General features: G+C 37.7%; 1 protein-coding gene across 1 annotated transcript in view; it reads right to left on the bottom strand.

Annotated features, from left to right (window-relative positions):
• LOC126272137 (guanine nucleotide exchange factor subunit Rich) overlaps nucleotides 1–23,764 on the bottom strand; it is a 274,952-nt gene that overhangs the window by 64,034 nt on the left and 187,154 nt on the right. Inside the window, exons 18-19 of the mRNA XM_049974745.1 lie at nucleotides 11,718–11,902; nucleotides 11,371–11,648 (exon numbers count right to left, since the gene is read on the bottom strand). Coding sequence (XP_049830702.1) covers nucleotides 11,371–11,648; nucleotides 11,718–11,902 — 463 coding nt within the window. The remainder of the gene's footprint in view (nucleotides 1–11,370; nucleotides 11,649–11,717; nucleotides 11,903–23,764) is intronic.

The raw sequence follows: 23,764 nt of genomic DNA, 5'->3' as shown, positions 1-23,764 counted from the left end.
AAGACCAAATATTTGATGACTAATACCATATCTAAGTACAGTAGAGCCTATTGAGAGAGATTTTGTGACTGCTGCCATTGGGAGGCAGTGGGGCTGGAGGGTAGAAGCGTGAGGCACAGTAAGTTGTTAGAAGGAGGGCACTTACTTCCCACATTTGTGAGTCTGCAAAATGAAGAAAATGTAAGTGAGTCCCCACTCTCTCTACATCACAAGAAACAACTGCACACTGTTTGATAATCATACTGATCCCTCTGAAGCATGCCTTATAAATCACTGGTGACGCAGTGCGCAGACACATCTGGAGAGTGTTTATTTTCCACAAAATGTGTTAACACTAAATGGAATACAGATATCAGTTACTAATAAAACTACACATACAGACAGAATCTACTTAAATCTCCGCATACTGCCATGCACTGCTAGTAGGGAAATTAATTGTTAGTCATCCTGTATGTCTGTTGGGGCTTTCTTCTGGGAGAGGTCAGTTCCCCCAGCAGGAGAATTGCTTATCTCTTGAGTTTACACACAGAACAACTGACTATATACTCCCCTGGATTTCCTATCCAGTTCTATTATGTGAGCAAAGTAAAGTAAGATCACTGTGCTTATGTTTAAATAGTAGAGTGACTTTCAGTTTATTAAGTGATCATTTATTTGTCATAATTAACCCTTAGGGAGTATGCAGATTTTCATAACATGAGTGGGCGTATGGTGTACTTTATACACATGGAAAGAATAGCTGTATTTATGTTACTAAGGTAAACATGTAAGAGCAAAATCACAGTTTAATCTTAGTTAAATTAAACAACAATATTCAGATCCTGCCAAAGACTTATTCGATTATTAATTATCTTGTAGGCAACTGCCTCAGTAGGTGTTGTGCTGAAAGCTAGGAATCTGGACCATTTTCTTGCATGGTTTGTAAATTTCTCACTTGGTTTGTTTATTTTATATTCCTCCTGCCCACTTGCATACATAACAACACAGCTCATCGCTATGTTAGCTGAAACAATACTGAAGGAATAAAAATGGGACAATGAAGGAATAAAAGTGGGATAAAGAAGGAATACAATGGTAGAGTAACAATGGAATGGGACAATATAATGTTATTTGTAGTTGGCACACTTTATAAATAGGTATGCCTGCTCAAGGATTAAGAGAGCTTTTACATAAAATATGTTCCTACAAACAATGGCTGAGAAGTGTTTAATCTGTGTTAATTATGTTGTCAGTGACCTCTGCAATGTTGATGAGGAATGAGTAGGTGGACTGGTAAATGCCAGTTATTTGAGAAAAGATGGGAAAGCTGACAGTTCTAAGAACAAGAAACATGGTGGGCATTCGTGTGTCATACAGAAAAGAGCACAATAGAGTTAATTCAGTTAAAAAGTTTCTACAAGAGGTTGTTTCAGAGCAAAAGCTGACTGTCAAATGTTTGCCTTCAGTTGGTGTGGAATCTGATTTTAAAACTAGCTGTCTCTACTGCAGATGAAGATTTTGATAAAAATAAAAAAAAAGACAGCATAAAATTCACAGAGTCTGATTCTTCAGTTATTATCAGACAACTACAGTTCGTGTAGAGGAGAGAATAGATGAATGGGAGACACCATCCAAAGATGTATCTGCTCTGTTGGGGATCTACACGCTGTAGATGCAAAATATCATAAGAACTGCTATAAAAAGTTCTTTATAGGCTCCGCACCTAAATGTAGAAAAAGTGGTGACCCTGAAGATGAAGGAATTAATGTGTCAATGGACGAACCATTCAGTTACATTGAGGGGAATGATGACTGCCAGTTCACCTCAGACGAGTTGCTGAAGCAAGTTTCGGGAACATTACGTCATATAAAGACAGTCACGGACAGATTGAGAGAATAAGTGTGGGGACTACATTGTTTTCAGCACAGTCTGCAACAGAAAAACCATTTTGTGCTTTCATAGTTCAGGTGAAAAAAATTTCAAATGATGCATGGTATTCTACGAAGTGCAAAGATGAACAAGCAGAAAGGGGAAAAAAAAACTGTAAAAGCAGCTGCCACTGTAACTTTAGAAGATATGATAGTTCTGTTTTTCCACCTTGTGCCAGTTCTGTAGTGGGGCTGAGGGAATGGTACCTCATACACATTGTGTCATCATGGACTGCATTTCAGTGAAGAAAAGGGCAAAACAGAAATTTGCAAGGAAGCTGACATCTATATCACACACCCTCATTGATGCCACTCTCCCTCGATTACTCATTACAAGCCGTCGCTATGTTCATTGACAGGAAGGATGGACTTCTCTGCCCAGTAACCCACTAACACAAAATACTGAACATCAGTTTCCAATGTTCTGCTGGTGGGAGAAATGGGGGGGGGGGGGGGGGGGGGCGGCGGCAATGTGGATGCCGAAAAGTTGGCATTACACGTGCTATGGCTTGCGGCGTGTGGCATGGTATGTGTATGAGTGGGGCACCATTACTCAATCTGATCTGCAAGATGACAATAGACAATTGTTCATTTTTGAAATGTACCCATTCAACCTGTTATTTTATAACTAACTTGGATTTTGTTGTTATTTCTAAGTTCAATGAGCATTAAACATTTACTTTAAATCATTAAAATGCTATTTTTAATCTCACGTGATTTTTACTTTATGTGTAACAAGGAAATTATTTCTTCTAGAGGAAAAATGAATAGGAAATTTTTTGTAGTAAGTTTCATGTAGTTTAATTTTGTACTGGACACATTTTCGACAGAAGCTATAGTTTTTGAGATATTCAAGGAAAAAAATAAATAAAAAAATAAAAAAAATAAAAATAAAGACCTTTAAATGTCCTCCACTTCAACATGTAACACCCCACGGGTGGGGAGTTTTAGTGTTGTTGACACTCTCCCCTACCACTGTAAAAATTTTGTGACTAAATGAATTTTTTCCTCTGATTATCCTTTGCTGACTGAACTATTGTGTTGCTTATTGTATAAATTCAGTGTGTGTGTGTGTGTGTGTGTGTGTGTGTGTGTGTGTGTGTGTGTGTGTGTGTGTGTATGTGTGTATGTGTGTGTATGTGTAGGGTGGGGATGGGGGAGGGGGTGCAACACTGCTCCAAGCAGTATTTGGGCCAATATTAATTTGAGTTTTTTCTAAGATGAACTGTTAAAGGTTTGATAGGGCATAAAGTACTAGACACAGATTATGTCCTATGATAAAGGAGATACATATCGTAAAGCGAGTGGTGTTTTTTTGTATGCTATACATTACTAAGTTCTTACAGAATTGATAATTTAATATTTTCAATATGATTCATAATGAATATGTTCCTATAAAGTTCTGATTGCCACATAACTTTTGTTGTTTTTGTTGTTTGTATTGACTTAAACAGCCAGAGTCAACTGTAATCCACAAATGCCAATGCCAGTATGCCAAGAAAGTAAATTTGACTAGTGGCTAGCAATATGATATTTATGTTGCTGTTGACAAATGGCCTCCATTTTGGTGACCTCTCAGCAGTGTATCATGTAATTTAAATATCCCTGAATAACTGGGACAGTTAAAATTTATAATGGATTACGCTGAAGGGCTTCAGTGCCTCTGAGGAATCAACTATGGCTGTCTATTTGATTAATAGTAGAGTTTCTGTAAACAAGCATTTAATGCCCTTTTAAACTGTAAAAGATCTTTTTGGAAGACTTTGTTTAAAGACATTGTGTAGAATCTTTGACAATGCATTAGGATAATTTTATCAGCTTACTCAAAAGACAATACAGACTGGCTCATATATTACAGTACTGTAATTCTTGAGGTGATGTAGTGTGTTCAACTTGCAAGTCAACAGAAAGTGACCTTTAGTCCAGTCAACAAAAGGAGTTCATGATGAACTGTGGTGTCAATAAATCTTCAGAAAGAAAAAGACAGTGTTTGTCAACACTGCAAACGTAGACTAGCCATTCTCTACCGCAGAATACTCTCTTCCTGCTTTAATGGAAAATATGAAAGTAAATGATGATGTTTTCTCTGATCGTCCAGAGAGCAAAGCAACACAGTTTGTAGCGGATGCACAAAAAGGTGAGGATTTTTCCTTCTTGCACTCTGATTACAGAATCATAAGAGAGAGCTCACATAAATTGTTCTCTCTTTGCACTGAAACAGTTAAATTTAGTATTCTTATAATGACCTCACGTGGCAAGGTGTTGATACAAAAGCTTTTATTATATCATTGCTGGTGTTAACATACAACACCATCTAAGATTTCTCTTAGCAGGAAAATATTTTACAGTTTTTTTAAAGGGGAAGGGGGGGCGGGGGTGGTTTGCGTAGAAAGTAATTTGACGTACTTATACAAAAGATAATTTTATGGATTAAAAAGTAGGACACAATTCCTCTAAGTTATGAAAAGTGATTTCAAGCATCATACCTGTTTCAGCAAAAATCAAAATATCACAGACACGCCCCACCCACCCACAATGCTGACTGTCCTTTCTTAGGAGTCTGGTGCATTTAACTTCAATGAAACCACTATAAATGCATGTGCTTCCTCTGAATTACAAATTTAGTTTTCCCTGGCAGGGCTGGTTATTAAATTTGCCTGAAGCTGTGAAGATGACATTCACACACGACGGAATTAAGTCATATTTTTAATCAACTGACTCATTAATTTGCTTAACATTGCTTGGAATCATCATACCAGCTCTCATACTTTCTCAAGGGGTCTGCAAGTGATGGTTTAGGTTAGCAAGGTTGAATAATATCTGGTTCAAGCAATTTCATCAAAACTTTTTTAATTATTCATAACATCCTTATCAATTCTCTGTTAATAGGTCCATGGCCAATTATTGTGATGACTGATGTTTACCAAGGTAATGCTTAAATATATTTGTTTTCTGCATTGTAGTATTCTTAGAACACCAATAAAATAATGAGCTATCTTTCTTAGTTTTGATTTGAGTGTTCAGTCATTGAATGACGAACTTAACAAGTGGTGGTAATGTAAAACGTTTCTAATGGTGTTGTGCCACAAGCAATACCTTTTAAAAGAGTAAACTGCCTTTTAACTGACAATTACAATATTTATCTTCTGTACTATCTAGATTTCAGCTTCTATGCCATTATAAAGTGCAGCGAATGGGTGAGCTATCTACACCTTCAGCTAGATTTATACCTAACACTTGTAAAGTAAATCATTGAGACAAGAAGTAAAGGTTGCATTGCTTTCTATCAGACATACCCATTCCTAAAGCATGAGGTTAGGGGTTTTCAGAAGAGATTAAGCTACAGATCAACCGGAGTATGATCCTTCCTACAATGCTGTACAAATCAGATGTTTGATCAGTGTCAGAAGACACACATGTAGGCAAACAGCAATCACAGCAGAGCATAATTCTCTCAACCATAGTTGATGCTGATCGGTATGCATTTTAGACACCTCCTAGGAGAACTATCTATATATACCTACACTAAAAAGAAGTCAGAAAAATCTCTATGAGAAGCCTTCTACTTAGACTCACCAACTCATTCATCAGGTACACAACGCCTGTACACTACAGGTAAGAAATCCAACTCGACACTCACCAGCCAATTTAGATTATAATAGTTTACAGATGATGGTTATACATACACACAAACATTTAGATCTGTAAAAAAACACCATTTTCATTATCATCAAAATCAAGCTAGAACTCTGACAGGCGAAGCCTTGTGGTGCTTGTATGGAATAATGTAAGACATTCAGATGCTTCTCCAACAGAATAGTCAGCATCTGCTATAGGGTTCTGCAATGTGTACAGATTACTGATGAGGTTCATACAATATCACCACAAATAGCTGTTGGTTAAAATTTTCAGCAATCAGCAGAAATTTTATTTCCATCCAGTTTTATCTAGGCCATGCAAAATGCTTGCTATCTTTATTGCATCAAAATTTTCAAAGGCTACAGATATAAAATTAATTAACTACTTATCTGCATTGATGAATTAGAGTCATCAAACCCATTTGACAATCTGCCACTCTGAACACCATGTGACCACTGATACAGATCTGTTAAGTGTCACAGGATTTCGAGTAGCAGGAATAGAGAAAGAAGGATTCCCCACATTAATCAGGAACTGTCAAAAATTCAAAAGCATAAGCATTCATAAATGTCACCTACAGCAAGAAAGAAACCATGTACGACAGAAATAGAATTTCGTAATAAATGCTTCATAACAATAAGTGTATCTCTGCACCGGCAGGTATTTTTAAATTGTTCATAAATCACCTCCAAGCTTTATTGTCCTATTTAACAGCAAAAAAGCAACGGAATAATAGCTGGTGTTTTAATGCAGATTTCCTAAAAAAAACTCTTCCAGTAATAATTGACTACAGTCAATAACACTACAATTCAACTTAATTCCCAGTAATTTCTTTCCTTCTCATCCTGTCCAGGAAGCCTCCCCTGACATAGGATTCTGGACAACTTTTCCATAACTTTTCATTTAAAGGACCTGTGGACAATGCAGTGGCTCTTTAACAAAAAGTTATCAGCAATAGAACCCCACAATTATCCTTACCTTCTACTACATTAAATGAGATTGAAAGAATAACCGAATCATTAAAAATAAGAAATCCAAAATTGGGGGCAATATTTCTAGTAAAATATTGATATATTGTTGTATACTTGGAAGTTCAGTCTTATGCAACATATTCAATATACCTCTCCGAGAAGCAACTGTCACTGATAAAAACTGGCTGCAACTCTCTTTAAGAAAGGTGATACAAATAGTCACAAACTAGCACCCAATCTCCTTTTTAACTATCTTTTCAAAAATTCTTTAAAAACTCATGCACAGATTGATTGTAGATCATCTCAACTGCAGCAATATCATCAACAATAGTCAATTTGTGTTTTGTGCTGGTTTTTTATACTGAAGAAGCAATACTCTCTTTTAACAATCAAGGTTTTAAGCCATTAGCAAAACATGTCTCCAGTAGGTATTTTTTGCGATCTCTTGAAAGATTTTGATTGCCTATACCATCAAGTTCTTTTGAAAATGGCAGAATATTATGGACTAGGTTGTACTGTTGGTTCATGGCTTCAGTAATACCTAGAGGACTGAAAGCAGACCCTAATGCTGAATAGCTTATCTGGAGAACCTGCCTCATCGTATTGGGGGACCTTAAGTTGCAGTGTGCCACAAACCTCTGTTTTAAATCCACTGTTACTTCCTATTTTAATTAACAACTTGAGTCTTTCTTCCCATACAAAGTGTAAATTTACCCTTTTTGCAGATGATAATACGTTTCTCACTGATCAGTTGTCAGGCAACAATCTTGAACAAACTATGAACAAAGTTTTCCCTCAAATTTGAAATTGATTTTCCACCTCTGAATTGCTTCAATGTCTTCCTACAATCCGACCAGTATGAATCCCAAACACTCAAGCAGCACTCAAGAAGAGGTCGCACCAATGTCCTATATGTGGTCTCCTTTACAGGTAAAGCACTCTTTCCTAAAATTCTCCCAATAAACTGAAGTCGACCATTCACCTTCCCTACCACAGTTCTCACATGCTTCTTCCATCTCATACTGGTTTGCAATGTTAGGCCCAGATATTTAAAGACTTGACAACGTCAAGCAGGACACTATTAATGCTGTATCTGAACATTACGGGTTTGCTTTTGCTACACATCTGCATTAACTTACATTTTTCTACATTTAGGACTAGCTGCCATTCATCACACCAACTGGAAATTTTTTTCTACGTCATCTTGTATTTTCCTACTGTTACTCAACTTTGACATTTAACGCCTTACTGTACACCACAACATCATTAGCAAACAACCGCAGATTGCTGTCTACCTCATCTGCCAAATCATTTATGTATATAGAGACTAACAGTGGTCCTATCACACTTCCCTGGGGCACTCCTTACTATTCCCTTGTCTCCAGTTAGCACTCAGACTTGAGAACAACATACTGGATTCTATTACTTAAGAAGTCTTTGAGCCACTCACATATCTGTGAACTTATTCTATATTCTCATCCCTTTGTTAACAATTAGCAATGGGGCACCACATCAAATGCTTTCCAGAAATCTAGAAATATGGAATCTGTCTCTTGCCCTTCATCCATAGTTCACAGTATATCCTATTCAGTATCTCCTCATTAGTTATGTGATCTACCCATCTAACCTTCAGCATTCTTCTGTAGCAAGTGTTGACAGTGTTGACAAAACCTTCGCTTGAGACCTTGCACTAGACTCCAAACCAAAGGACCCCTTTCAACTCTGGGAACAATGCTTCAAATCGTGAGCTGTGCTTGCACCCATGTGAGGCTGCCAGCTGCCTGTACAAACTGAGGATTGCCTCAAAATCCATATAACAAATGTCGACATAAGCCACAACTTGCAGATAATTGCACCCTGCACACTTGATAACTGCAGGCATGGCTGCCTCCACATCTTGTCTCGGATGAGCCCTCTGTGCAGACATGTTGGTGGACTGTGGCCAGCCTTTCCTGCATAGGCACACATCCTAGCCATAATATCAAGACTAACTGAAGAAGTAAACTATAAAAGCAGACAGACAGTAAATAAATGTGGTTTCGCAGAAGAGTCAATCTTTGGGCTCATACTTTTTCTTGTGTATATAAATGAACTTTCATCTGTAACATTACCAGATGCCAAGTTGTGTGCGTGTGTTGTCATGAATATGACATTTCGCAATGTTGTGGACTGTATCACTTTAACAGAAGTTTTCTTTATATGAAATAATTAATTAATTACCTTTTTTAGGAGTTGTCATTCAGAAATTCTTTTAATTTGCTTTCAAATGCTGGTTGGCTATCTGTCAGACATTTAATGTTATTGTGCAAATGACCATAGATTGTTGCGGCAACATAATTCACTTCTTTGTGTGCCAAAGTGAGATTTAATCCAGAATAGCGAATATCATCCTTTCTTCTAGTGTTCTAGCTATGCATTTTGCTGTTATTTTTGAATTGGGATGTGTTATTGATGGCAAATTTCATAAGTGAATATATGTATTGCGAAAATACTGTGAATATCCTGAGTTGCTTAAATAAATGCCTGCAAGGTGATCTTGGGTGGGCTCCAGCTACTATTCTGATTACAAGCTTTTGTGCAATGAATACTTTTTCTCTTAATGACGAATTGCCCCAAAATATGATACCATATGAAAGCAATAAATGAAAATAGGCTTAGTAGGTTAATGTATTGATATGCTCATCAATAATCCTAATATCATAAGTAGCTGAACCTAACTGTTTCAGCAGGTCATTGTGTTTCTTAAAGTTCAATTTCTCATCAATGCACACACCCAAAAATTTTGAATATTCTACCTCAGCAACAGACTTCAGTTCATATTCTATATTTATCAATGGTGTTATGCCATTTACTGTACAGAATTGTATAAACTGTGTTTTCTCAAAATTTAGTGAGAGTCCATTTGCAGACAACCACTTAATAATTTTTTGAAAGACATTATTTACAATTCTGTCAGATGATTCTCCCTTATTGTGTGTGATTACTATACTTTTATCGTCAGCAAAAAGAACTAGCTTTGTATCTTCATGAATATAGAGTGGCAAGTCATAAACATATATTAACAACAATACGGGACCCAAAACTGAACACAATTCTTGATACCTTTCCATTTAGAGGACTCTGCTGATTTTTACAGACTATCTGTACTGTTGATTTCAACCTTCTGAATACTTCCACTTAAATATGAATTTAACCATTTGTGCACTGTCCCACTCATACCACAATACTTAAGCTTACATACAAGAATTTCATGATTCACACAATCAAAAGCCTTTGAGAGATCACAAAATATCCCAATGGGTTATGTTTGGTTATTAAATGCATTTAATATTTGATCAGTGAAAGCAAATAGGCTTTTCAACAGAAAATGCTATTTCTGAAAACTGAACTGACATTTTAATAAATAACAAATCGAGTAGTCTCACAATGATTGGTTAATGAAATTTTAATTGACTGTTGTAAACGGTTCACAACCAATTCTTTGTCGCTTAACATTGAAAAAAGACACTCTATGCAGTTTAGAACTTGCAAGTGGTTTCTTGCCAAAACATGCCTAAAATATGGGGACAAATAGATAGAAGTAAATTACAAGTGTTAGATTCTTGTAGTTATAGCTTGATTTCAAATTCAACTGGGAGGAGCATATCACAGAACTGCTGAAATGTCTACCAAATTTCTATTAGCAATCCAAATGTTGTCACACATAATTGACGTCAAAGTCAAAAAGATAGCACACTAAGCTTACTTTCACTCTGTATTGTCCAAAAATGTTTAATAAGAATTATTTGTGGTGCGAACTCAAGGAAGTCCAGTGGAGGCCTGTTCGGGAAACTAGGGATGCTAACTAATGCTTCCCAATACATTTATTCATTAATAAAACTTGTCATTAAAAACATATATCTTTTTCAAACCGACAGCTCAGTTCATGGTATCAGTACTAGAAACAAGAATAATCTTTACAAAGATTTACATTCACTTACTTCTGTCAGAAGTGTGCATTATTCAGGAATACACACTTTCAACAACTTGCCAGCAGCCATAAAAAGTTTAATTATAAGTTCAGTTAGGTAGAGCCTAAAAGATTTATTAGAGGCCAACTCCTTTAATTCCATTGACGAACTGCTTAGTAAAACTTTCTGATGTATATATGTTACTAATAATATCAAATAATCCAAGTATTACATGAAATCTAACTTCTGTACAAATTCATTGCAGTAGTGTGATCATTGTAAATGTGATGATGCACAGGTCAAACAGCTTAAGAATTATCATATTCACTTAAGTGTATTGAACATTTACCTGTTATGTGAAAAGTTTGATTTTATCTTGTAAATGAAAATATATTTAATATTTTATACTCATTCCACAGCCATGAGGACCATTTAACTTGGTATCTGCAGAAAGTACATTAGGAAATTTGTTTTTCTCTGGTAATTATAGTCTGTTCTTGTTTTTGACATATTATACATCCTGGTGGATATCCTCACTCAGAATCTTTAGGAATGAAAAGTACATCTAACCTAATTTTACTAGTGCAGTTTCATCAATTACTGCCTGTCACAGAGTCATGTCTGGAAGTCTGGACGAATCTACAAAAATACATTTTATTTCTTAAGTAATATTTCTAGTAAATGTTTTTGATGCTGCCTGTCTTTCTGATTAGCTTGTTTTAAAGGGAAAAACAGTTTAAGTTTGTTACTTTAGCACAATAATTTTTATGGAACAAACTATGCACAAAATGATGACCATATTATACACAATTAATTAAATACCAAGTTGTGGAAAACATACAGTCTAACAGAACTTAGAGAATATTTTCACTAATTCTGGTATATTTGTGCATGCAGTCATACCTGAATTTGACATACTTCGTTGCAGATAGTAAGACACAGGTTGAGTGAGAGCTGGGTATGGCCATGAGAAATCATTATGCAATTGTTTTAAAGCAGCAACAAAATCTTCAACTCTGGCAACTCTATCCCTTTCTTTTGCCAGCCATGTGACTAAATGAAAATCCAAATGAGCTGCGAAGTGTCCTAAATCTGCCAACTGTCGTGCAGAAAGTAAACGTCGAGCATGGCGCTGTAGTATCACATCAATAAAGAAGTCTTCGGCGGACTCGGAAGACTCTCTGAAAACACAATATGTTTCAGAACATGGAATTTACTAGAATTAACAAATGTAACGGAATAATCATTACCTATCATCTCCACGTCCAGTAGGAACAGACTTTTTTCGCCTTGTTGGGACTGATTTGCTGCTTTCTGTTCCACTACTATTCGACCTCAGGAGTTCGTGATGAAGCCCGCCAACACTGGGTGTTCCACTTTCCACTTGTTTAATCTTAGGTGTACTAGTTGTACTGAAGCTTCGGCCTCGAGAAACCTATTGACAGAGTAAAGAAAGCTATGAAATTTTAACAAAGAAGTGAGAGCTTCAGTTATGACGCAATTACATGGAAAATTTCTACATTCTGACATAATTGTCATAAAGAAGTGTGACTATAATATAAGATGAAAGTTTATTTGAAACTACAATAGTGAATCCATAGTCACAGTCGTAAATTTTTCTTTAAAAAGAAGGGGTTACATTACCAGTTTCAACAAACTATGTCGTAATTTTCAAATTTCAATTTACATTTGAAAATGATGACATAGTTTGCTGAAACCAGTAATGTGACCACTTTTTTGCAATGAAAAATACATGGATAATAACTGCAACCTTACTTGGCAAAATCTGATTTATCTAGTCAAACATTTCTATTCAACTTTAAGTGAAAGTTGCTTTCATCAAGCTGGAGTGAGAAGCAGAAGTTCAGGTTGATTCTAACTACAGAGAGAGACCATAGGCAATGAACTGCTTAATTCCTATATATTGTTACTTCATGTTGTGTTCCCTGAACACACACTATTTGTTACTTAACTCCAAGGAAAAAAATTGTTTTTCAAAATTTGGTACACTAAAATATTACATACTTGGATGCTTCTTTCACATACTGAGAAAGTAGTATGTCACAAAGAAGTACCCTGCCTGAAGACTTTTCGGCTTCAGTCCAGCTCAGCTGCCACCACTTTTCATCCTTCAGTGTCATTCCATAATGCACAATTTTTAATATAAAAAGCATAATAATATACAATAAAGAAATTAGTGAGGCTTACTTAATAAATGTAAGCTGTACCCAGTTTTGCTTGAGTCATGCTTTCCATCTTTACCTATCATGTGATATATCACACAATTAGATTCCCTGATCATTATTTATTCCACCTCAATATCAGCTAGAACCTTACGTGTCTGTGCATTTCAATCTGCCTCATGTACAATGCGAGCATACATTCTACAATTTAACAGAACATGACTTCAAACAGCTTATCGAAGAAGTTGATCACTCGCTGGCATCAGCAACATTACACCTCATCTGAAGGACATTCAGAAGGTGTAAGGAGTAGTTAGTTCAAGAAAACAGGAACTCGTTTGAACACCCAACATTCTCCTACCATAACATCTGCCTGAACACAGCGAAGTACATGAAGTCTGTTGCATTCACCTCAAAAACTTTGAAAGTTTCGGAGTCCCTAATTAAAATTGATAAAAATTTGATTTAAACTTATTTGCACACAGTTGGTTTAAGTACATCAGCTACATGATAGGAAAAAATGTCCTAATTAATAAATTATAGCTTACTGCTACAACTCATAGGAAAAGACCTAAATAAACTACTTCACAACTCTGCAGAAACAGTAATAGTTTGTATGTTTACTTATTTAAATAAACATTCTTTTCACTTATAACTTTGTAAGTTATAGATAAATCACCTTGTTTGAAAGATACTGTATATTAATAGTCTTGTACACCTGAAAATGGCAACATAGTTTCAACTGGCCACTAATTGATTAAATACATACTTATCTATGCAGATAACAACAATATTAGGATAAGAATATATTGCTAGTAACTGTAAAGATGACTCGTTGAGTTGCAGACAACTCAACGGGTCATCTTTATGGTGAGTAGCAATAATCTGTTTCCTAATATTGTTAATATTCTAAACTGGAATTTTGATTGTTTTATCTATACAAATATACAGTCTCAACAGAAATAATATTGCCTTTCAAGAAATCTTCCCATGAGCATACACAATGATAAGCCAAATCGTCATTACTGTTGCCAACCATGAGATCGAATACCACCCAGTGGCATTATGGGGATGCGACTTTGAAAGGGAAGTGTATATGCAAAATAGAGATGAATGGCGAATCTCACTAACAGCGATACACACTGCAAACAGAGAAATCCACTAACATAAGCAACTTTCATAAAGGGTAGATTGTGAAGTCCGGCTCAATGTAAGACTGGTTGGCTGGTCAAGAGTCTGTTGCGAGCATCTATGGAAAATATTTGACAGACAGTGAAGCCACGAGTAGGTAACAAGGTGTTGGATGTTCAGCCTTAATCAGATTACATGAAAGTTTAAAGTTGGCCCATTCTATAAAACAGGATAGACAGCAATCTGTGGCAGATCTGATGACACAATACAATGCTGGTGCAGGAACAGTATTAAACATGGGGCTTTGTAGCAGATGGCCACTACATATTTCCATGTTGATATGATGTCATCATCAATTACAATTGCCCTGGACATGGATAATTGAGACTGGACAGTGGATCAATGTAAACATGCCATCTGATCAGATCAATGATGTTTCATGTTACACCACGCCAATGGTAATTTCCAGGTATGCCGCCATCCAAGCAAATGGCTGCTTGAAACATGCTCCGCACCACAGATGCAGACCGGTGCTATATGGTACATTCATCTGGCCTTCCCTGGGACCTACTGTAAGTTCTGTGACAAGCTAGGCTAAGACTTCCTGGAATTGCGCCTTAGGGTTGAGAACTGTTGCGTCCTCCTTAATGGGTCAGATGTGTACTACACGTAAGAGGCAGCTACCAAGGTAGCTCACTGTGTGTGGGGTACACACGCAGGTCCTTTAAATTAGATGGTTCTCCATCCAAGCTAGATAACAACAGTTGTAGGAAGCCCAGAAGTATTAGTGTAAGATCAAAAAGAAATGTCTTCCACAGATGAGCGTATCAAAATCCTAGTGGTTAGCTGTCAGAGCATTTGCAACAAAGAGCCAGAGTTTGAAGTGCTTCTGAAAACCAGTAAAGCTCACATATACTACGTAAAGTAAGATGGTTGAAGCCTGCAATTGACAGCAGTGAGATTTTTGGGGAAAATTTAAGTGTTTACTGGTCTGCTTGTGTCTGTGTATGTGCGGATGGATATGTGTGTGTGTGTGTGTGTGTGTGTGTGTGTGTGTGTGTGTGTGTGTGTGCGCGAGTGTACACCTGTCCTTTTTTTCCCCTAAGGGAAGTCTTTCCGCTCCCGGGATTGGAATGACCCCTTACCCTCTCCCTTAAAACCCACATCCTTTCATTTTTCCCTCTCCTTCCCTCTTTCCTGACGAAGCAACTGCCAGTTGCGAAAGCTCGTAATTCTGTGTGTGTGTTTTGTTCATGTGCCTGTCTGCCGGCGCTTTCCCGCTTGGTAAGTCTTGGAATCTTTGTTTTTAATATATTTTTCCCATGTGGAAGTTTCTTTCTATTTTATATATATTCAGACGGTGAGTTTGTGTATTAACTGGTTATCATTAAAAAATCGCAAATGTTTTCTTGAGTATAGACAACATCATTTTGCAATCCGTTTCATTGAAAGTAATACTGAAAGTGTTCATTTTTGGTCAAGGTGAATTATTTAAGTACAGAGGCTTTCTGTTGGGTTTGCAAACTTTTTAAGCACAATTTTGTGTGGGATTTCAATTCAGTGATCATATCTAATAGAAGCTGCATTCATTTTAATTTAAAAAGTCTGATATTAATCGTAAATAATGTTTCCTGAAGGGAAAACATTATTTCTTTATATAGTTCATTAAAAATTACCAAAATAATTTTATGGTAAGCTAACTGTGGGCTGCAGCTACTTTAGAAAGTACTATAATAAAGGAAAATCATAGCATCATCTTTTTCATGCACTCATTTACAAAAATGAAATATTTTCACTTTCTGGCCCCAGTTTCTCTTATTAAATTGCTACCAACGACAAAATTCTCTGTGTTTGATTTATATAACTTACAGCTTGACGATTACAAGATTCAGAAACTAAGTTCAACATTCCAAGTTACACAGACAGTAATGTTATAAGAGAACAGACAGTGCGCTACTGAGTACCTCATTTTATCTGTACCCTTTATTAAAGAATATCAACAATGTAGGAAAAGACAGATTGCTATTTACTGCAAAAAGCCACGTTGTGAGGACACAAGCTCTATGGATTTCCATCACTGCAAAAACAGTATCTCTGGACCTTCGGCAGTGTGAGCAGTTGTATCTGTCCATATAATGTGTACAAATAAATAGTGTGCATGTGAATCGGTAACACTGAGAGTCATTACACATCATGAAGAACGTGTCAGTTACCCAAATCTTACAACATCAATTGGCAGACAGGCACAATTATAAGACACTCACACATAGCTTTCAGCCACAGCCTTCATCAATAAAGTGCCTTATACTTCTGACATGCCTGTAAAGCCTCGCAGAAATTATACTATGCTGATGATGCGAAGGAGAACATGTTCTGACAGTGGCTTGCAACAGCTGAGTACATATTATAAGAAGTGGCAACTGTGTCAAACCCAGCTGACTGCCCATTTCACCTCAGAAATCACCTAGCACATAATAAGCTTAATGTTTCACTTAGCAACAAACAAACACAGCAAACACCCAAAGTACATTGGCATCATGCTTAACTGTGCTTTAGAACACAAAAAAGGCTTGCAGCTGACTGGGCAAAACTGAAGACCAGAAACAATATAATAAGGAAACTGACAAGAAAATCCTGGTGAGTGCAATGATATCATATTCAATGCTGTGCAATCCCTAGTGTGCTCAGCTGCACGGTATTGTGTACATGTATCGTGTAGGAGCAGGTGCACACTAACAAAATATATGTCCATCAGAATGACTCAATGCATGGTGAATACAGAATGCCTTATCAAGTAATTTTTTTGTAGAATTTTTTGGTGAACACTGAAACATACATTTCCACCTTCACTCCATTGCATCTGAACACTGTTCTGCCAGACCTTAGAAGACAGCAGATCACAATTAAACACTGGAACAATCTTCATGCTCCCTTACTCCCAAGAGTAAGTCTACATCTAAATCTACATCAACATACACTCTCCATAAACGACTGTACTATGCATGGCAAAGTGTACAGTGTACCACTACTATTCATTCCCCTATCTTTTCCACTCACAAACAGACAGGGAAAAAGCAACTGTCTGTATGTCTCTACGTGAGTCCTAATTTCTCTTATCTTGATGGTCCTTATGTGAAATGTATGTTGGTGGCAGCAGAATCATTTAAATGTCAGTTCTCTAAACTTTCTCAGTAGTGTTCCTCAAAAAGAATGTTACCTTCCCTCCAAGGATTCACATTTAAGTTCTCAAAGCATGTCTGTAATACTTATGCATTTTTTGAACCTATTAGTAACATATCTAACTGCCCACCTCTGAATAGCTTCGATGTCTTGTCCCCTTGTCTCAGATGTACACTGAACACTGGCAATCAAGGACAACATACTGGGTTCTTGAACCACTCACATACTTGGGGAATCTACTTACCTTGGTTAACAGCCTGCAGTTGGGCACTATGTCATATGCTTTTCGGTACTCTAGGAATACACAAATGGCCTGTTGCCCTCCATCCATAGTTCGCAGCACATTATATAAAAAAAGGGCAAGTTGAGTTTTACACGAGCAATGCTTTCTAAAACCAAGCTGATTTATGTATAGAAGCTTTTCTGTCTCAAGAAAATTTATTATATTTGAACTGAGAATATGCTATAGTATTCTACAGCAAACCAATGTTAAGGATATTGGTCTTTAATTTTGAGTCATTTGTTTACACTTCTTATGTATAGGAGTCATCTGCATTTTTTCCAGTCATTTGGAATTTTGCTGTGGGCAACAGATGTGTGATAAATGAAAACTAAGTAAGGTGTCAATGCCAGCTAGATTGGCCATATGGGAGACAGTGAAACGGTAAAACAACATTGTGTTTGTACAATTCTCCTGCATGAATGATTTCTTACATGCAAAATATAAAACTTCAGCTTTCCTTTTGCTATCTTCCACTGCCACACAAGAATGGTCAATGGGTGACTGGATAGAAGCCTTAGACTCGCTTAGCAATTTTGCGTATGACTGGCATTCTCTACTGACTTTTGCCTGTCTTCATTTGTGTGTTCCCTTTTGAACCAAGAGTGCAACAGCCATTGCTTCCTCAGCATTTTTCGAATTTCATTCTTACACCACAGTTGGTCAGTCCCATCTTTAAGTCCACTTACTATGCATATACTTCTCCAGAACATGATTTACAATGCATTTAAACTTTATCCATAATTCCTCTATGTCAATTCATTGTCTAAGTGATATGTAACAACTGCTTACCTGCTCTTCCTAGCCTTCTTGACTGATTTAGTAAACATCGTCTCTAGGATGACATTATATTAGCTCACTCAGAAGATGACTGAATTGTATACAGCTGAAATATCTTAAGAAGAAATAGAATTTCTGCAGCTGTATTCTCAAAATTTAATGGAGTATTCTTCGTGCCACAAAAACATGAAAAAGCAAATCAATTGGATACTTGATAACAATCCATGCTCCAACCTGAAGCCACAAATATCTGTGTGAGGATATGATCTACTGGTGCAGGGTCAACCAGTTCTGCTGGAGCAAGCATGTAAAGAGAGATGAAAGTATTTCAAACATTTACACTGTAATGGTTATGAACACCCCACTACATCAGCGTCATGGTCTGAACCAACAAGCAAGATCTGGTGCCAACAAAACAGGTTTTGAACTGGCCATATCAGAACTAAAGCTATCCTACACAAATGGGGTGTCATTGTTAGCCTTGAACACTACTGTGGCACAGCAGAACAGACTGTGAGGCAGAGTTTCCACGACCGCTCCACGAAAAAAAAAATATTCTGAGAAATGGAGTGATGTCTTGGAAGCAAACATCTGAAGCTGTTAAATTAACATAAAATGGTGAATGTGGAATGCTTTATCAAATAAATTTTTTTGTAGAATTTGTGTTTTGTTTAATCCATAATTTCCAACTTTTTGGGATACTAATGTTTCTTTATGATCAGCACTGCAGAATCAAAATCTTTTTTGGTACTCAGTAGTGAAAGAAACTATGGCAATTCATTTGGAATAGAATTTAATTAATAGAGATAGCAGTTTCAACCTGGACAAAACAAGTAATCTGGAGTTTGCTTTAGTAAACTTGAGAAGATGTTTCTGAAAGTACAGCCCACAGTGATATATCAGTATCCCAGTAAGGATAACCATGTAGTCACAAGTATAATTTATGAATAGTTCTTTGTTGTCAAAGTCTGCATGTTTGAACAGATGGAGTGAGTGCTGCAGCTTCAGTTTCCTGACTCATTCACAAGATGGCTGAAGGGTATACAGATGAAATATTTGAAAAAGAAATAGGGTTTCCTAAGTTGCATGCCTGAAATTTAATGGCTCATTCTTTGCACTGCAAAAACATGAAGATGCAAATCAAGTACCTTTTCTGCAAGCACAAGGTTTTAAGTGTTCAAAGTTTGGATAAGTTGTTATATTTGAGAGTAAGATTATCAAGCTCTTTCAGCTTTTGATTACGGTACTATAATCATGGCATAATTCAAAAATTTGGCAGGATAGTACACTCATCTTCCGTAAATAAAATTTTAACAAAGGCTGGTTCTGCTATTATTAAGGACAGGATATGGTTTACATGCTGATGCTTGGATTTGGTTTCTAAACAACTGACATTTTTGGTAGTGTTTTTGTTATCAACTGACTTATGGGTCTTTGTCTCAACTTTTCTGCAGAGGAATCTGATGATGAGCCTGAAGTTGTTCAGACTTTGTTTAGTCAACCAAGTATGTCCTCTGCAATACAGTCATATACACATCCAAGAAAGAGGCAGCTAAGTTCTCAAAATAAACCAACTGATGCTAAATGAGGCTGGACTTTTGCTGACCATCAGCCCTCAGCCCACTACGCCAGAGCTTTTTTGATAAACGTAGGGAAAGAGCAACAGGTGATGAGTATTCTATCTATCTGGATGTATCTCTAACCTTCTTTCCTCAATCCATGGTGAAGTGTATAGACTTTTTTTAAAAAAAATAAAAAAGGGAAAAGTTCAGTGTTGATGCAAGAAAGTTTTTCTGCATCAACAGACTTGTAGGACGACACTTCCCAGGGGGGCAAAAAAAAAGGTCCCAGCCACTCAGAAGGGAAAATGTCCAACAAGAGTGTACAAAGTTGGTTTGGAAAAGACATATCAATCTAGTGGCACATCAGGGAGGAAGGAAATGACCTGATGGTGCTGAAAGAGAGCTAGCTGGAATCTCCCATCTGCTTTATTATACCTCTACAAATAATCATTTTTTTATTTTACTTATTTTTCAATTTCTGTACATTTTCTAAGTAGTATGTAGGTGGTAAGTGCTCAAATATTTCAAAATCTTAACTAATACATCAATGAAAATAGCCACTACCTAATACAGTTTTGCCTTGCTACTATTCCTGCAAGTGATATTTCTGATGATGTTTTGGGTATCATACAACTTATTTGCCTTTGTCTCGTCTTTTTTGCAGAGGAATCTGATGATGAACCTGACTGAAAAGACAGAGACAGAGGGTGTATACTGGCAACACACGATATGCTGTTGCAGAACATGCTCTACAACACAACACGTGTGACCTCAGTGCCTGTTTCGAACATGTCAAGTCATTTGATACACACCCAGATCTGATCATCACAGTGTTTTTGGTGGTAATGAATGTGAAAAAAGCCACGGTACCTGGAAATCTATATAATATACTTCATTTGCACACTTTCTAGAAATCAATTTACAGCTGTTCGACAAGACTCAGATTGCTGAGACTCCGAGGATTTAACAGCCAATGCAGGCAGTGTCATGGCTGTAACATACCACTCTGCATGCCAGAATGCTTCAAAGTGTTTCACATTTGAGGCAGTTACCTGTGAAATTAAGCATAAACTGAAAAAATATTTGTTTTGTAACAAACATTTTACTTTATTATGAAAAGGAAAGTTGCAATTCACCATATGGCGGAGATCGTGAATCACAGATAGGCACAACAAAGAGACTGTTGCAATGTAAGCCTTTGGCTATCAAGGCCTTTGTGAAAAACAGATAGACAAAAAAACGCGCGAGCGCGCGCGCACACACACACACGCACACGCGCACACACACGCACGCACGCGCGAGCGCGCGCACTCTCTCTCTCTCTCACACACACACACACACACACACACACACACACACACACACACACAACTCAGTCACACAACTCAGTCACACATGACTACAGTCTCTGGCAGCTGAAGCCACACTGTAAGCAACAGCAGCAGTGCATGATAGGAGTGGCAACTGGGTGGAGGTAAGGAGGAAGCTGGGATGGGAAGGGATAGCAGGGTAGGGTTTGGGGACAGTGAAGTGCTTCTGTGAAGCACACAAGGATGAGTTTGAGAGAGGCTAGGGCAGCTAAATGCAGTTGGGACATTAGACGGAGGGTGGTGGAGAGGTACAGGAGGGAAAGAGGGGGGGTATTTGCAGAAAAGGAAAGCAGGAAAGAGATTGGGTGCATTGGTGGAATGATGACTGTATAGTGCTGGAAAGGGAACAGGGAAAGCACTGTATGGTTGAAAAAATGACTAATGAAAGTTTAGGCCAGGATAGTTGTTACAAGAACACAGGTTATATTGGAAAGAGAGTGTTCCCATCTGCGCAATTAAGAAAAGCTGGTGTTGGTGGGAAGGATCCATACAGGACAGGCTATGAAGTATTCATTGAAATGAAGGACATCATTTTGGGCAGTGTGCTCAGCAACAGGATGGTCCACTTCTTTCTTGGCTACAGTTTGTCGGTGGCCACTTATGCGCACAGACAGCTTGTTGGTTGTCATGCCCACATAGAATGCAGCACAGTGGTTGCAGCTTAGTTTGTAGATCACATGGCTGATTTCACAGGTAGCCCTGCCTTTGATGGGATAGTTTATGTTTGTGACTGGACTGGAGTAGGTGGTAGTGAGAGTATGTATGGGACAGGTCTTGCATCTAGGACTATTACAGGGATATGAGTCACAAGGCAATTGGTTGGGAGCTGGGGTTGTGTAGGGATGAACAAGTATATTGTATAGGTTCGGTGGATGGCAGAATGGCCTTCAAGACTGCAAAAAAGATGGCAAAAAGAGCAGTGGCAAAAGAAACGGCTAAGGCAATGGAAGAGGTGTATGAAGAGCTAGAAAGAAGACAGGATGACATGCAACTCCTACAGATTGCTAAAGCAAGAGGTAAGGTGACTAAGGACATAACATCAATGAGGCAGATAAAGGATGAATCAGGTGCAGTATTACACAATCTTGTGAAAATCCTGAATAGGTTGTGGGAATACTTTGATAGGCTATTGAAAGAAGAAAATGTACGAGAGAAGTATGAGGATGGAGATATAAAAGTATAAGTAGGGAAAAAGTCGAACACACAATGAAGAAAATGAAAAATGGGAAGGTCCTAGGGGAAGATCAAATCCCAATATAAGCATGGAAAATTCTGTGAGAATAGGGAACTGATATTACCTGGGGACTAATGCAGAAGATCTGGAAAGGATAAAGATTGCTGCATGCGTGGAGAAGCAGTACTTGTTCCGATACATAAGGGGGAAAGGGATCTCCAAAATTGTAGCAGTTATAGAGGGATAAAACAGATGTCCCACACAATGAAGATCTGGGAAAGGATAATTAAGAAGAGGTTGCATCTAGAAACTGAAGTATGTGAAGAACAGCTTGGATTTATGCCGGGAAGAGGAACAACCGATGCAATATTTGCACTAAGGCAACTGATGGAGAGGCACAGAGAAGTACAAGCTGAACTGCATATGGTCTTTATCGATCTTGAGAAGGCATATGACAGAGTACTGAGACCAAGATGTTTGGAGATGTCTGAGAAGTAAATGCCAGCCAGAAAAATATATCAGGGTGGTGGAAGACATGTACGAAGGTGCAAGGACGTAAGTCAGGAGCAGTGCAGGTGAAACAAAGGCATTTCTAGTGTGAGTAGGACAATCAGGGATCTGCTCTCAGCCCATACCTCTTTGACCTTGTCATGGGTGTACTAATCAAAAATGTGAAAAAAGAGGCACCTTGGAGCATGATGTTTGTCAAAGATGATGTAATCTGTAAACTCACCCAGGAGGCACTTTAAGACAAGCTTGAATATAGAGAAAAGCTCTAGAGGAAAGAGGAATGAGAATTAGCAGGGTGAAAACAGTGTGTATGTGTACCAAGAATGCCAAAGATCTATATAATTAACCTGCAAGGAGAACAACTGTCGCTGGTCAAGAAATTTAAATACCTAGGCTCTTAAATGCAAAGTAATGGAGGACTGGAGGCCAACATACAGCACAAGATAAATAGCGAATGAATAAACTGGATGAAACTGAGCGGAGTACTATGTGATAAGAAGGTTAGCTGCAGAATGAAAGGAAAGCTTTACAAGTCTGTGGTGAGGCCTGCAATGCTGTATAGTGCAGAAACTTGGCCAACTACAAAACCCCAAGAAAAAAAGATGGAAGTGGCAGAAATGAGAATGTTAAAGTGGATGAGTTGGATGACACGAAAGGATAGACTAAGGAATGAGTACATCAGGGGAACAGTGAAAGTGGGACCCAGAGGGAAGAAGATCCAAGAAAGTAGGCTAAGATGGTATGGACATGCCCAGGAAGAGGGGAGTAATACGTGGAGAGAAGAATTGAAGACCTAGAAATCGAAGGATCAAGGAGAAGAGGAAGACCGAAGCTGAGATGGAAAGACAAGTTAGCGAGGAAACTACGGGAGAAAGGATGGCTCAGAGAAGAAGCACTGGATAGGCATTTATGGAAGAGAAGGATCCAGCAGAGCAATGCCGAACCCACGTGATGTGGGAAAAGGCTGGTGTGTTGGTGTTGGTGGTGGTGGAGGATGGCAGAATACCACTGTGGGCGGGTTGGGAAGGATAGTGGACAGGACATTTCTCATTTCAGGGCACGAGAGGTAATCATAAACCAGGCGGAGAATGAAATTCAGTTGCTCCAGTTGTGGGTGTAACTGAATT

This window comes from Schistocerca gregaria, chromosome 5 (assembly GCF_023897955.1).
Source record: "Schistocerca gregaria isolate iqSchGreg1 chromosome 5, iqSchGreg1.2, whole genome shotgun sequence".
Taxonomy (NCBI): Eukaryota; Metazoa; Arthropoda; class Insecta; order Orthoptera; family Acrididae; genus Schistocerca; species Schistocerca gregaria.
This window is presented reverse-complemented; position numbering and strand designations above follow the sequence as displayed.